Source organism: Mytilus californianus, unplaced genomic scaffold, assembly GCF_021869535.1.
Source record: "Mytilus californianus isolate M0D057914Y unplaced genomic scaffold, xbMytCali1.0.p SCAF_9, whole genome shotgun sequence".
NCBI classification, from domain to species: Eukaryota; Metazoa; Mollusca; class Bivalvia; order Mytilida; family Mytilidae; genus Mytilus; species Mytilus californianus.
In genome coordinates, this window is record NW_026262745.1 from 85,238,211 (window position 1) to 85,251,999 (window position 13,789).

The 13,789-nt window shown below is 31.9% G+C and overlaps 1 protein-coding gene across 2 annotated transcripts in view; it reads left to right on the top strand.

Moving 5' to 3' along the window:
• The first annotated feature begins 1,576 nt into the window (after positions 1–1,576).
• Positions 1,577–13,789, top strand: part of LOC127714741 (zinc finger protein ZFP2-like) — a 39,413-nt gene continuing 27,200 nt past the window's right edge. Inside the window, exons 1-2 of one of the 2 annotated variants that reach the window (XM_052220792.1) lie at positions 1,577–1,638; positions 8,873–8,974. In XM_052220792.1, the coding sequence (XP_052076752.1) occupies positions 8,900–8,974 (75 nt within the window). In that variant the 5' untranslated portion in view covers positions 1,577–1,638; positions 8,873–8,899. The remainder of the gene's footprint in view (positions 1,639–8,872; positions 8,975–13,789) is intronic. The other variant, XM_052220791.1, reaches the window with a different exon arrangement.

Sequence of the window (13,789 nt, forward strand, 5' to 3'; positions counted from 1 at the left end):
CATTTGGATTTAAGCTTTGTAGACAGAGCAGGGCAGCAAAGAGGAACGAGCAACGCAGGTAAGCACCACACACACAGTATATCTGTATACGAAGAAGGAGGGTGATTTAGAAATCTTCTTGATTTCCTCGTATGAGCATGAAACATTCCTATGTCCGCTCTATATGTCTCTAGACTGTTACCCATTAGGCAACAAGACTATGACTAAACATCTTTATTAAAGCATTTATGACAATAAACTATTAACAATAGATACATAGGGTTAATCGCAAGGTGATGCAACATGGATGAAGAGCAGAATAGTTGGACTGCTACTAGAAAACAATGGCATATTAGATAGCAATTACTTTTAGCAATAGCTGATAATTAAAACTGTTTTAGTATCACGAAACGCTTGTCTGGTTTACTTACAATGTAACTATATGTCTGGTTCTTTAAAAACGCCCAATGATTGGACATCGGACGTTTGCCAAATCTCAAATGGATAATTCTTAACTGGAAATGTCTATTAACAAACATGTATTTGAACAAGAGTAACACATTGTTTGCTCTATTTGTGTTGGTATTGCTCGACCTTTCGGAAATTTAAAATTAGCCCCAAATTATTGGTGGTGTTTTTTAATCAGTTATTACTCATTAGCCTTCTGTGTAATGTTATCCGTTATGTTGACTATTCTTTGTCTGTTCATTTAGCCATGGTTTGTTGGTCTTTCTTCAAGCCAATGTTTTCAATTGTTCCTGGTATAGTCTCCTTATTTGTGTCACTGGTGAGTGAGCGTACACGACAAGTTGGATCAAGAAGCATTAATACTTAAATATGTTTTTATCTTTACTTTATCTACCATTAATCTATAAAAGATCAAACACTGGATTTTTACAAATTTTCTGGAATTCTGACCTTTTTTTTAATGACTATACAGAATAATAATTACATAGGAAATGAATCTACCAAAAGACAATAAAAAATTCTGAAGTAGAAAATATCAGTTTTAGAAAAACGTTTTAAAGGAAATAAGAAATTGTCTATGCATGAAGACAATCAAGTATTATTGTCTATGAGTTTTATCAGAAGTCCATTACAGTCTAGTAATGGACTTCTGGTTTTATATTTTGAGTTTAATAACACCGTTCGCGGACTTACAGTATATTTCAAACCAATCTCAGACGGTTTTTCGGCGGTACTTATTGTGAGAGAACAGAAGATACTAACGAACATTCAAAACAAGTCTAGAGAAATTGTCAAAATCATGGCAAAAAAAAAACGAAAGACGACGAAAAAAATCCCTAAAATACATTATAGAAACTCACTTGTGTAGAAACTTATTATAAAGTCTGCATGAGCAATACGAACCTCACAAAAATACCAAATTGGCCTTTCCAATATTTAACTTCTTAACCCCAATACAGTTTATATGCAGAGTAATATTTTGGATGGCTTATATACTACAAATCAAAAAATCAGTTTTCAACAAACTGATAAGCTATAAAACGGCAAGCTTTTTAGAAAAGCTATTTCTTGTTAAATTACTATATCAAATTTGCGGATAATCAAGTCTTTTCCCGTATCGGATCTAAAACTAATGTGTTTCCGGGAACTTCCTTCCTTTGTGTTGTGTAAATTTTAATTGATTTTGGATTGGTAAGCGTCCAATTTTAAAGGTCCCAAACCACATTAAAAGTGTATCAGAAACTTTGCTTAGTCAAATATTCGTTTACCATCTAAATTTAGAGCTGTAACAGTATTGCACAATTAAATCTGACATAGAAATTGCAGCACTTGGCGAATCCAGAAGGCGGGCAGAACTCTTTATAACAGTTATGAGGGTAGTAATGCCCTGTACCGTCAGACGTCAAACGGTTATTTTTGGCTATCGTTAGCGTCAAATTGGTTAAAATTTTACAGTGATTAGTCAGAAGTTTAAATAAATATCATTAGCATCATTTTTAAAATAGAATTAGAAGGAAAATAAATACAAATATTTTGACAAATGCAAATGGCGGAAATCGAAAAAGACGCTGTAAATATAGAAATATTTCAGCATTTCTATGGCGAAACTGACAACGAGGATTAGTTAAAAGGGTTTCCGTTATCTCAATGTGTTTATTACATTCAATTCATGTTGGAAATATGACATGTACATGTATGATTTGATGGATCTTTATGAGACGTAGAAAAAGGGGGCAACCCAGGGGTCAAAATTAACTTTTTAAGGCCAGTAGCCTGCTGGGCTACTAGACTTGAAAATCCGTTAGCCCAGACAAAAAGTTAGTAACCCACTTTATTTCACTAACACAGTGTGAAGTCCGCAAAGCAGGCTGAACTTGCTAGGGGGGCATGCAATATATATATTTTTTTTATGCTCCAGCTGTAGCAGAGGGGGCATTAAGTTTAACCGTTGTCCGTCTGTACATTCATATTTGACGAATCTAGTGGCGTTTTAATTTTTTTTTTCAATTTTGAGGCCTGTTTTCAAGTTGGTTCCCATTTAAGTCAAAGAGTCCATGCAGAATCTCAGTGGTATTTTAATTAGATTTTTGATTTGGTGCATGGTCATGATCAGCCCACTTGATACTATTACCATTATATATTTGCTCAGAATATAGATTTAGAGATGTTATTGGTCAGTTAACATGGTTAACAATCATTTGGAAATAGGAATAACATTTGTCTGTCTGTGTGTCCTTCAGTCCGACAAATCAGTTTTCCACACTTTTTTCTTCATGCTTAAAGATAGTATATTAATTTTAGTTTATCAATGATTGTTTCTGTTCACTTGATTTTAGTTATGAGTTGTCAAAAATTTCTGTAAAACGATTTTTTATGATTTTTTATTCCCCACCGTATCAGAGGCGGCATTAAGTTTTACCCTTGTCCATCTGTATGTACTACATATGTAACGTCTGTGCTTCACAAAACTAGTTTTTGTTCTTTAACTTTAGTTTGCCTCAACCAAATGTTATGAAACAAACATACAATGCTTATTACCACAAAATACAGATCAAGATTGATCTTTGGTGGCGTCATATTTACAGTTCTAGAGTTATACCCCTTTACAAATGGAAAAATTGCTGAATTTTTCGATTCCATTCTCTTAACTTTTATAGTTTACCTCAACCAAATGTTATGAAACTGGTACACAATGCTTATTTATACTACAAAACACGTAGATCGCACAGACCAAGTTTGAATTTTGGTAGCATCAAATGTACTGTTCTAGAGTTATGCCCCTTTACAAATGGAAAAATTGCTGATTGTTTGGGAAGTTTGCTATAGTAGTACTGTTGACCTCAAACTTCCGGTGACAGACTATAGCAAATGTTCTGCTCCAAGATAATGTAGTACTAGTGTTTGAATACTGATTCTAGGAAGATGCTTTTGAAATTTTGAGTCCTTTTGAAAAGATTAAAGCTTGAATAAAAAAGGAATGAATGTTCACCGACAATTCAGCTGAATTTAACTTCATTTTGAAAATTTGAAAATGATTATCACAAACACTTCTTCGCGGATTTTCCATGCCCTGAAGAGAAAATCAAAAGAAATCTACGCGAGACATCGTTTAATTCATGAATATTTCATGAATGAACATTTTCCCGCGCAATTTTTACTACGTATGATATTTACAAATGTCTATTATTAAATATAAAGTAAAAGCCTGAGTGTATCGAAAGAATCCTGTATGAGTTAATTTATGACTGACATTACTGAATGCAACATAATCTGTATATTATGACCAAGCCGTCGGATAATCATGATAATTGACAAGTGATAAAAGTTTGATTAAACAATTATACACAGGTGACAGAAATAATCGATAATCATATGGCTTCTGTCGCACAATAGGCGAGTAAAGGTAAATACCGGCTATGATAGAAAAGTGCATGTTTTTGTCAAAACATTGATCAGAAGGTTTTGATGCCAAAAACATTTGAAAACTTTTAAATTCCGCTATTTAAATACTAGCTATTTCACGTGGATCAAACTGACAGCTAAAAAACATTGACTCGACGACAGTTCGTACATATCACAGCCTCCTCAGTGTTACGATGAACAATTACATTTGTACACAAATTGTTACAAGGATAAGGCAGACAAGTCAGCTTCTACTTAAAATAACTCAGCTAGTGTATTAAGACAAGTGCTGTAGCAATTATTTACATGATTAAATGATCTGTCCATGTAATAGCAAAATGACTCTTAGTGCTAGTTCAAATAATTATGATGCACCAAAAATCTCAAATGTTATTGCCTCAATGCTAAATTTCAGAGCATCAACTATAAAATGTGTTACAGGGTTGATAAAAAGTGTTACAGGGTTATAAGCACCTCTATCATGTCTATGAATCTAGTGTATATTAACTTTTTATTCCTGTCGTTATACTGCTATTGTTATGTCCCCACCGGCAGGGGTTCAAATTATCGGTGGTCCGAGGTCCGCGCCTTCCATTTTTGCAGTCGGACTCTCGTTTTGGTTACAAGCTACGCCCGACGGACCTTCGGATTGAAAGAAAATAAGAATAAACTTTGCCGACCTTTTTAAACAAAAATTTCAAAACAATCTCAAAATTTATTTTCATCATTATTATTCATGACAGCGATGTTCATTTTGTTCAACCGCTAGCTTTATACCGAAAATTGCCAACTAGTAATGTGTAAATCCGAGTAAAATCGTATCTGACTGACAAAACAACATTGAAAAACATTGGATGCCATGAACCGGAAATGAAGAAAATAACAAAAAAAAGGATCCGATTCCGGAGCGGATAAGGGTAAATCCGGGTTTGCCGATCAAATACAATGAAAAAATAATAATTCCAGGCAGTTGACAAAATACATCTATGATGATAAGATATAAACACTAGAATTGAAAACCAAAAGATATATTGAAAAGAAAGAAAAAGTAGGAAATATTTTTTTACAGAAACTCAAAATTACTTTTAGTTCATAAATTTTCATCTCAAAATCCAAAAAAATGTGACAGTAATTTTCTTTATCATTAATAAATATTGATATTACATGTAGATTTTTGTATAGTGTAAACGTATTACTACAATTCCAAGAGGTAATGTCTTCTCAATTTTAAAGGACCAGCACAAATCTGGAAGTTTCTTATCTAATTTTCACAGAGGAACTAATGCATTATAATAGTGCAACTAGATATGATACATTTAAGCCAGAGAAATATATACACATGTATATACGTCTCTGCTTAAACAGCTTTGAATTTGAACTGTTTTATGAAATGGTATAAGTAGTAATAAATTACAAATAGTTGAGACAACACACCCACCCATGGTGACACCCTCCTCAATAACAAAAAAAAAAGATTATCTGAATTTATAATATACAAGATAATTACAATTGTTATTAAATATTTTATACAACAGTGACTTTGACAATGAAACAAGTTGACCTAACACCAACAGCACATTAATTTTGTTACTTGTATCTTACTATGTTAGGAAATATTTCAAGTAAAAGTAGGACCTGGAATTTAGGTTGAGGACCTTTCAGTTTGGAGTGTCAAAGGTCCTGGACCTTCCAGTACCAAATGTTAATTTGAACCCCTGCACCGTATTAAGTTTTACCCTTTTTCTTCTGTAAGTATGTACAAACCTTACTTGTACATACGTCCGTACATCCAAAAATTGGTTTCTGTTCTCTAACTTTAGTTTTCCTAAACCAAATTGTATGAAACTTATACGCAATGCTTATAATTTCCTCAAAACACAGGTCAAGTTGAATTTTGGTGGCGTCGATTTTACAATTCTAGAGTTATGCTCCTTAACAAATGGAAAAGTTGCTTGAATTTTTTGTTTACGATCTTTAACTCTTAGTTTGTCTCAACCAAATGTTATGAAACTTATACACAAGGCTCATTATCACAAAACACTGATTAAATTTGAGTTTTGGTGGTGTCAGTTTTACTGTGCTTGAGTTATGCCCCTTTACAAATTTAAAAATTGTGATTGTTTTCGAGCCTTCGACTTTTGTAGAAAAAGCGAGACATAGCGATCCTACATTGCATCGGCGGCATCCACAAATATCCACTTTGTGGTTAAAGTTTTTGAAATTTTAATAACTTTCTTAAACTATCCTAGATTTCTACCAAACTTGGACACAAGCTTGTTTATGATCATATACGATAGTATCCAGAAGTAAATTTTGTAACAAAAAAAATTCCATTTCCAAGTTTTTCTGCCAGGAAACATTACATTCACACTGTGGCTAAAGTTTTTCAAATTTAAAAAAATTTCTTAAACTATCCTGGATTTGTACCAAACTTGGACAGAAGCTTGTTTATGATCAAAAGCTAGAAGGAAATTTAGTTAAAATTTTGTTCTTGTTTTTCCATATTTTACTTATTTTAAAATAATGGACTTAGCTTTTCTTCCAGTTAACATTACGTACAGTCTGCAGTTAAATTTTTTAAAACGTTTATTAGATTCATAAACTATCCTGGATTTCTACCAAACTTGGACAGAAGCTTCTTACAGTCAAAAGATAGTATAGAGAGGAATATTTTTATTAATATTTTACTCATTTTTGTTGAGCCTGCGATTAACAGCAAAAGTAGGCAAGACACTGGGTTCTGCGGAACACATACAAATTTTTTTTCAATTCCGTGCTCTAACTTTAGTGTGCCTCAACCAAATGTTACGAAACTTATACACAATACTTTTAACCACAAAACCAAGATCTAGTTTGAATTTTGGTGCCGTCGTTTTACTGTTATGGTTAGAGTTATGCCAAGTTACAAATGGAAAAAAATACTATAAATTCACAGGCCCTAGATATGGCATGGGCACATAAAGAAATTAACAGAGCTTATATAAATTGTATATTTGATTATTTTAGAACAACAGTTTAAGGTTGCAATAGAGAATATCAAAATTTTATATGACAAACATATGACAAAAAGTGATTTTTGATAATTGCTGAGAAGAAAATGGTTTAGTTTAAAACATCAAAGATGTGATTAAATAATTACATATTTGATATAATACACATCTATATCCTATTTGAAATAATACACATCTATATCCTATTTGAAATAATACACATCTATATATCCTATTTGAAATAATACACATCTACAGTTGCAAACTTCCCAGAGGTGCTATCCAGCACTTTGATTAGTTTCCATTCTCTACATTTAACTTTAATTTGTCTCAACCTAATGTTATGAAACAAATTCACAATGCTTATTACTACACAATACAGATCAGTCCCAATTTTGGTGGCATGGCTTTTACCATTCTAGAGTTATGCCCCTTTACAAATGGACAAATTGCTGAATTTGTTGTTTCTGTTCTCTAACTTAAGCTTGCCTCAACCAAAAAAACGAAATTGTTTCTATTTTTAGCAATTTCAATGGGGTTCAAACAAAACATTGATTTATAAAATCACTTATTTCATGTATTTAAGTAGCAAATTCGAAATTATGTCACAAATTGTGTGATTTCGTAGTTTTACCAAAATTTTTAACATGTATAGGTTTTGATTATGTCTTACAATGTATTAGCATGATTATTAGTAAAATTGAAAAAAAATAACCTTTTGCTTCTTTTAAGTAGCAAGATTTATGCCTTTGATGCAATCACTTAGCTGTAAATTCTATATTTGTTGAAAAAATTCTATAATAAAGGCTTTACATAATGAACTGATTCTTTCTTAACTATTTTTTCCCCAGCTGTGATCAGAGTGGGTGGAATTTTTCCTGTAAAATTCAAGGTTTCATCTTACCAAATTATGTAATAAAAATTTTACTGTTCCCAAAATTTCACTGTTTAAGGGTATTGAAATTAGTTGGGGTAATTGATATTATAATAATACTTAAAGAAGTGATTTTTTGGAAGTAAACACAGGTATGATACATAAACGAGCGATTTTCAAGTCATTAACCCAGATTCAGTACAATTTAGGTCATCCTAGTAATATTAACACAGATGTTGGTTCTGATAATTTTAGCAACATATTTAGTCCTTGAATCATTAATATTGTATATTTAAAGCTACAATAAGGTCTTCTTAATAAATAGGTGATTATTAAAGAAAGACAACCCTTACTTCCAACATTTGCAGACAAATGTTACTTGAATCAGTGATTAAGAAATCATTCATTTAAGATCATTTAAGTTTTAAAGTCCTCTAACTGATCAAGATTTTAAGATGTACAAATGTATTTAGTAATTATTAATAACACAATTACAAAATGTACATGTATATAATGATTTGAGTGACAGATTTATTTGAAAATTTTGTGTGTTTTCTAAGTGTTTATTTTGAGCTCTGTGGGACTGTATAAGAATAGTTTTAGTCACCTTCTGACAATATGGAAGGGGATAGGTTTGAACTCTGTCTGCCTGTCTGTCCATCCTTCAATCCTGCAAATCAGTTTTCCACACTTTTTTTTTCGTGCTTAAAGATGTTGATTTGATATCCATTACATGTAGGTATATACATGTATATTGTTTTGTCATGACAAGTTACAGATCAAGTTTTAATTTTGTTCTGGTCTGATAATTTTATGCAGAGTTATGGTTTTTGGACTTCGAAAATTCACTCAAATATTCAACTTTCCGCTCCTTTTTTTGTCATTTTGAAGATATTGATTTATAGTAATACAAATTGGTTCATTATTTATCATGACAAGTTGAAAATCAAGTTCAAATTTGGTTCTGGTCTGATGATTTTGTGCCCTGTTGTCAATGTTTTATACATTGTCATTGTGGTCTGAACAGTCCTAAATTAAACTTTTTTCTGATTTCATCAATAATTAATTTAACATAACTATTGTACAATGTATTTGTTCACACTGTCATGACTGTTTTGTATATAACTCAAAATAAGAATTTTTTATTTTTTATTTTGAGGTATGCAACATTGATGATTGAAACAGAATGCCTAGACTGAAGAGAAAATCAAGGGAACAAAAAAACCAGAAAAGAAAGCTACAGAAGAGACGTGAAAGACAGGTATGTATATTTTTATTCACAAATAGTCTATCAAAATCTAATTGGTTAATACATGTAAAACGAGACTGCTTTTATAAGTTCCCATTCAGTTTCATAGACGGATCCAGGGGGGAAAAATTAGATGATTTATAGGGAATCACTGAAGCATGACTAGAGCGGGCCTCCTTATACATTAATGCTTATTACCACAAAATACAGACCAAGACTAGATTTTGGTGGATGCATTGCATATGCTCTTGGTCATGCAAAGTCCACTTTCACAACACATCCTTACACAACCAGACTCAGTGGTCCAGTATTAAACATGTTAAACTTAATTATATATATATATATATATATATATATAATAACTAGAGTAAATGATTGGAATGAGGCAGTTGCACAAATTTTTATGCCCCCGCAGTAGCGGTTAGGGCATTAATTTACCCTTGTCCGTCTGTACGTACGTACAAACGAATGAACGTACATACGTCCCAAAATTGGTTTCCATTCTCTAACTTGAGTTTTCCTCAACCAAATGTTATGAAACTTAAAACACAATGCTTATTACCACAAAACACAGATCACGTTTGAATTTTGGTGGTGTCACTTTAACCGTTCTAGAGTTATGCCCCTTTATAAATGGAAAAATTGTTAATTTTTTAGTTTCCGTTCTCTAATTATATATATAACTTAAGTTTGCCTAAACCATGTTAACCAAATGTTATTAAACTTATACACCATGCTTATTACCACAAAACACAGATCAAGTTTGAATTTTGGTGGCGTCACTTTAACTGTTCTATAGAGTTATGCCCCTTTATAAATGGAAAAATTGCAAAATATTTATTTTCTTCTAAATATCAAGTAATTTTTATACGACCGCAAAAAAATTTTTGTGGTCGTATATTGGTATGACGTTGGCGTTGTCATCGTCGTCGTCGTCGTCCGAATACACATTGGTTTTCGCACTCTAACTTTAGTTTAAGTGAATGGATCTTTTTGAAATTTTACCATAAGGTTAAATACCACAAAAGGAAGGTTGGGATTGATTTTGGGGGTTATGGTACCAACAGTTAAGGAATTAGGGGCCAAAAAGGGGCCAAAAATAAGCATTTTCTAGTTTCCAGACAATAACTGTGGAACAGTGTATGGATCTCTCTGAAATTATACTACAAGTTTCCATACCACAAAGGGATGGTTAGGATTTGCTTTGGGGGGTTATGGCTCAAACCGTTTAGGAATTAGGGGCAAAAAAGGGGGAAAAACAAGGTTGTCCTGGTTAATGGACAAATACTTTAGTACAAAACATAATTTAAAGCAGTGTAAGGGAGATAAATCAAATACATCATTGAAATTATCTCCCTTACACTGCTTTTAAATTATGTATAAAGTAATGGTTAATGAACAATAAAGATAATTTAAAACAGTGTAAGGGAGGTAATCCAGATACAACGTTTTGGTTACTTCCCTTACACTGCTTTTAAATTATGTTTAAAGAAATGCATATTTATAAAGAAAGACCAGTAAAAATATCTGCAAATGTTGCATCATTTTATTTTACAAAAAAATCTATATGAAAGATTTGACACTATATTTTTAATTCTATTATAAAATAGATTAAGTTAGCACTATGGTAAAATTAAATGGGTAATTATGGTTGCCAACTCCATTGGAAATTTGAATTGAGATTATGACCATATCTTGAGGGAAAGAATTTTTTGGGGGAAAAAAGGGGGGGGGGGGGGATAAAAAGAAATTGTGGGGGGTCAATTTTTTCTCATTTCAGATTTCAGAAATTAAAAAGAATTATTCTTCAAATATTTTTTTTTTTTCAAATTTCAAATATTGAAAAATTTCAAGAAGAAATCTTTAATTGCACAGATGGCCCATTAGATTTGTAAAATCTTTGATCACATTTATTTATTTGTTATGCCGAATCTAACAGTGTATTTAGATTTTTAATTTTGGGTCCAGTTTTCAAAATAGTCTACATTAAGGTCCAAAGGGTCCAAAATTAAACTTTGTTTGATTTTAGCAAAAATTGAATATATGAGGTTCTTTGATATGCTGAATCTAAACATGTATTTAGATTTTTGATTTTTGGCCCAGTTTTCAAGTTGGTCCAAATTGGGGTCCAAAATTAAACTTTGTTTGATTTCAACAAAAATTGAATATATGGGGTTCTTTGATATGCTGAATCTAACCATGTATTTAGATTTTTTATTTGTGGACCCCGTTATCAAATTGGTTCATATTGAGGTCAAAAGGGTCCAAAATTAAACTTTGTTTGATTTCATCTAAAATTGAATTATTGGGGCTCTTTGATATTCCAAATCTAACCGTGTATTTAGATTTTTAATTTTGGGTCCTGTTTTTTAAATTGGTCTACATTAAGGTCCAAAGGGTCCAAAATTAAACTTAGTTTGATTTTAACAAAAATTGAATTCTTGGGGTTCTTTGATATGCTGAATCTAAACATGTGTTTAGATTTTTGATTATGGGCCCAGTTTTCAAGTTGGTCCAAGATAGGGTCCAGTATTTAAACTTTGTTTGATTTCAACAAAAATTGAATATATGGGGTTCTTTGATATGCTGAATCTAAACATGTATTTAGTTTTTTGATTATGGGCCCAGTTTTCAAGTTGGTCCAAATTGGGGTCCAAAATTAAACTTTGTTTGATTTCAACAAAAATTGAATATATGAGGTTCTTTGATATGCTGAATCTAACCATGAATTTAGATTTTTTATTTGTGGGCCCCGCTATCAAATTTGTTCATATTGAGGTTAAAAGGGTCCAAAATTAAACTTTGTTTGATTTCATCAAAAATTGAATTATTGGGGTTCTTTGATATGCCAAATCTAACCGTGTTTTTAGATGTTTAATTTGGGTCCCGTTTTTTAAGTTGGTCTTCATTGAGGTCCAAAGGGTCCAAAATTAAACTTAGTTTGATTTTAACAAAAATTGAATTCTTGGGGTTCTTTGATATGCTGAATCTAAACATGTGTTTAGATTTTTGATTATGGGCCCAGTTTTCAAGTTGGTCCAAGTTGGGGTCCAAAATTAAACTTTTTTTTTATTTCAACAAAAATTGAATATATGGGGTTCTTTGATATGCTGAATCTAACCATGAATTTAGATTTTTTATTTGTGGGCCCCGCTATCAAATTGGTTCATATTGAGGTCAAAAGGGTCCAAAATTAAACTTTGTTTGATTTCATCAAAAATTGAATTATTGGGGTTCTTTGATATTCCAAATCTAACCGTGTATTTAGATTTTTAATTTTAAGTCCTGTTTTTTAAATTGGTCTACATTAAGGTCTAAAGGGTCCAAAATTAAACTTAGTTTGATTTTAGCAAAAATTGATTTCTTGGGGTTCTTTGATATGCTGAATCTAAACATATGTTTAGATTTTTGATTATGGGCCCAGTTTTCAAGTTTGTCCAAGTTGGGGTCCAAAATTAAACTTTGTTTGATTTTAACAAAAATTGAATATATGGGGTTCTTTGATATGCTGAATCTAACCATGTATTTTGATTTTGGACATTGGACCATAATAGGTAAATTAAAAAAATTCAAGTTCTTAGACCACATTCTTTCTGTGTCAGAAACCTATGCTGTGTCAAATATTTAATAACAATCCAAATTCAGAGCTGTATCTAGCTTGAATGTTGTGTCCATATATACTTGCCCCAACTGTTCAGGGTTCGACCTCTGCGGTCGTATCAAGCTGCGCCCCAGCAAAGCATTTTATTAAAATTGGAGTTATCTTCTTTTGTCCATGATTATAGTTGAATGAACTACAATCAATGCTTTATACGATGCAATGTTTTATTTTAACTTTCACTGATAAAACACAGATCAAGTTGAATTTGGGTAGTGTCACTTTAACCATTATTGAGTTATGCCCCTTTATAAACCGAAAGATTGCAAAATTTTTAGTTTCTATTAGGTAACTGAAGTTTGCCCCAACCAAACATTATGAAACCTATACACAATATTCATTACCACAAAACTAAGATCAAGTACAATTTTTTTTGTTTCCGTTTTCTAACTTTAGTTGGCTCAAACCAAATGTTATGAAACTTATACACAATGCTTATTACTACATAATACAGATTAAGTACGAAATTTGGTGGCAACACTTTTACCATTCTTGAGTTATGTCCCTTTATAAACATAAAAATTGCTGAATTTTTCGTTTCTGTTCTCTAACTTTAGTTTTTCTCAACCAACATGACCAAATGTTATAAAACTTATACACAACCGTTCTAGAGTTATGGGTGTTTACAAATAGAAAAATTGCTGAATTTTTAGTTTCTGTTTTGTACTTAGGTTAGCCTCAACCAAATGTAATGAGTCTTACACACAATGCTTATTACCACAAAACTCAGATCAAGTTCAAATTTGGGTAGCGTCACTTTTACTGTTCTTCAGTTATATGTCCCTTTATAACTATATGCTGTGCAGGCAGGGGCATCATCTGTGTTCACATGTAGACACTATCCACATTTTTTATGAACATGATCAAGATTCTATTAGCTGAGTCTAGAAGTGATAACTTTATTACTAAAAGGAATTAAATTAACAACCTAATAGTAATATACATATCTTCTTTTCTTACCAATAAGTATGAAACAATGGTATATTCAATTTAATCCCTATCCATTACAGTGCCTTTATATCTATGCTAAGAGTGCCCTAAAAGTGTAGTCTTCTGCACAAAGGGTGCCCTTAAAACTTAGCCAATCGCGCTAAGAGTGCCCTCTGAGAAAAACATTACCCTGCCCTTTTCCAAAGCTGTTCGAAACACTAGTGGAAAAATTGCGGATT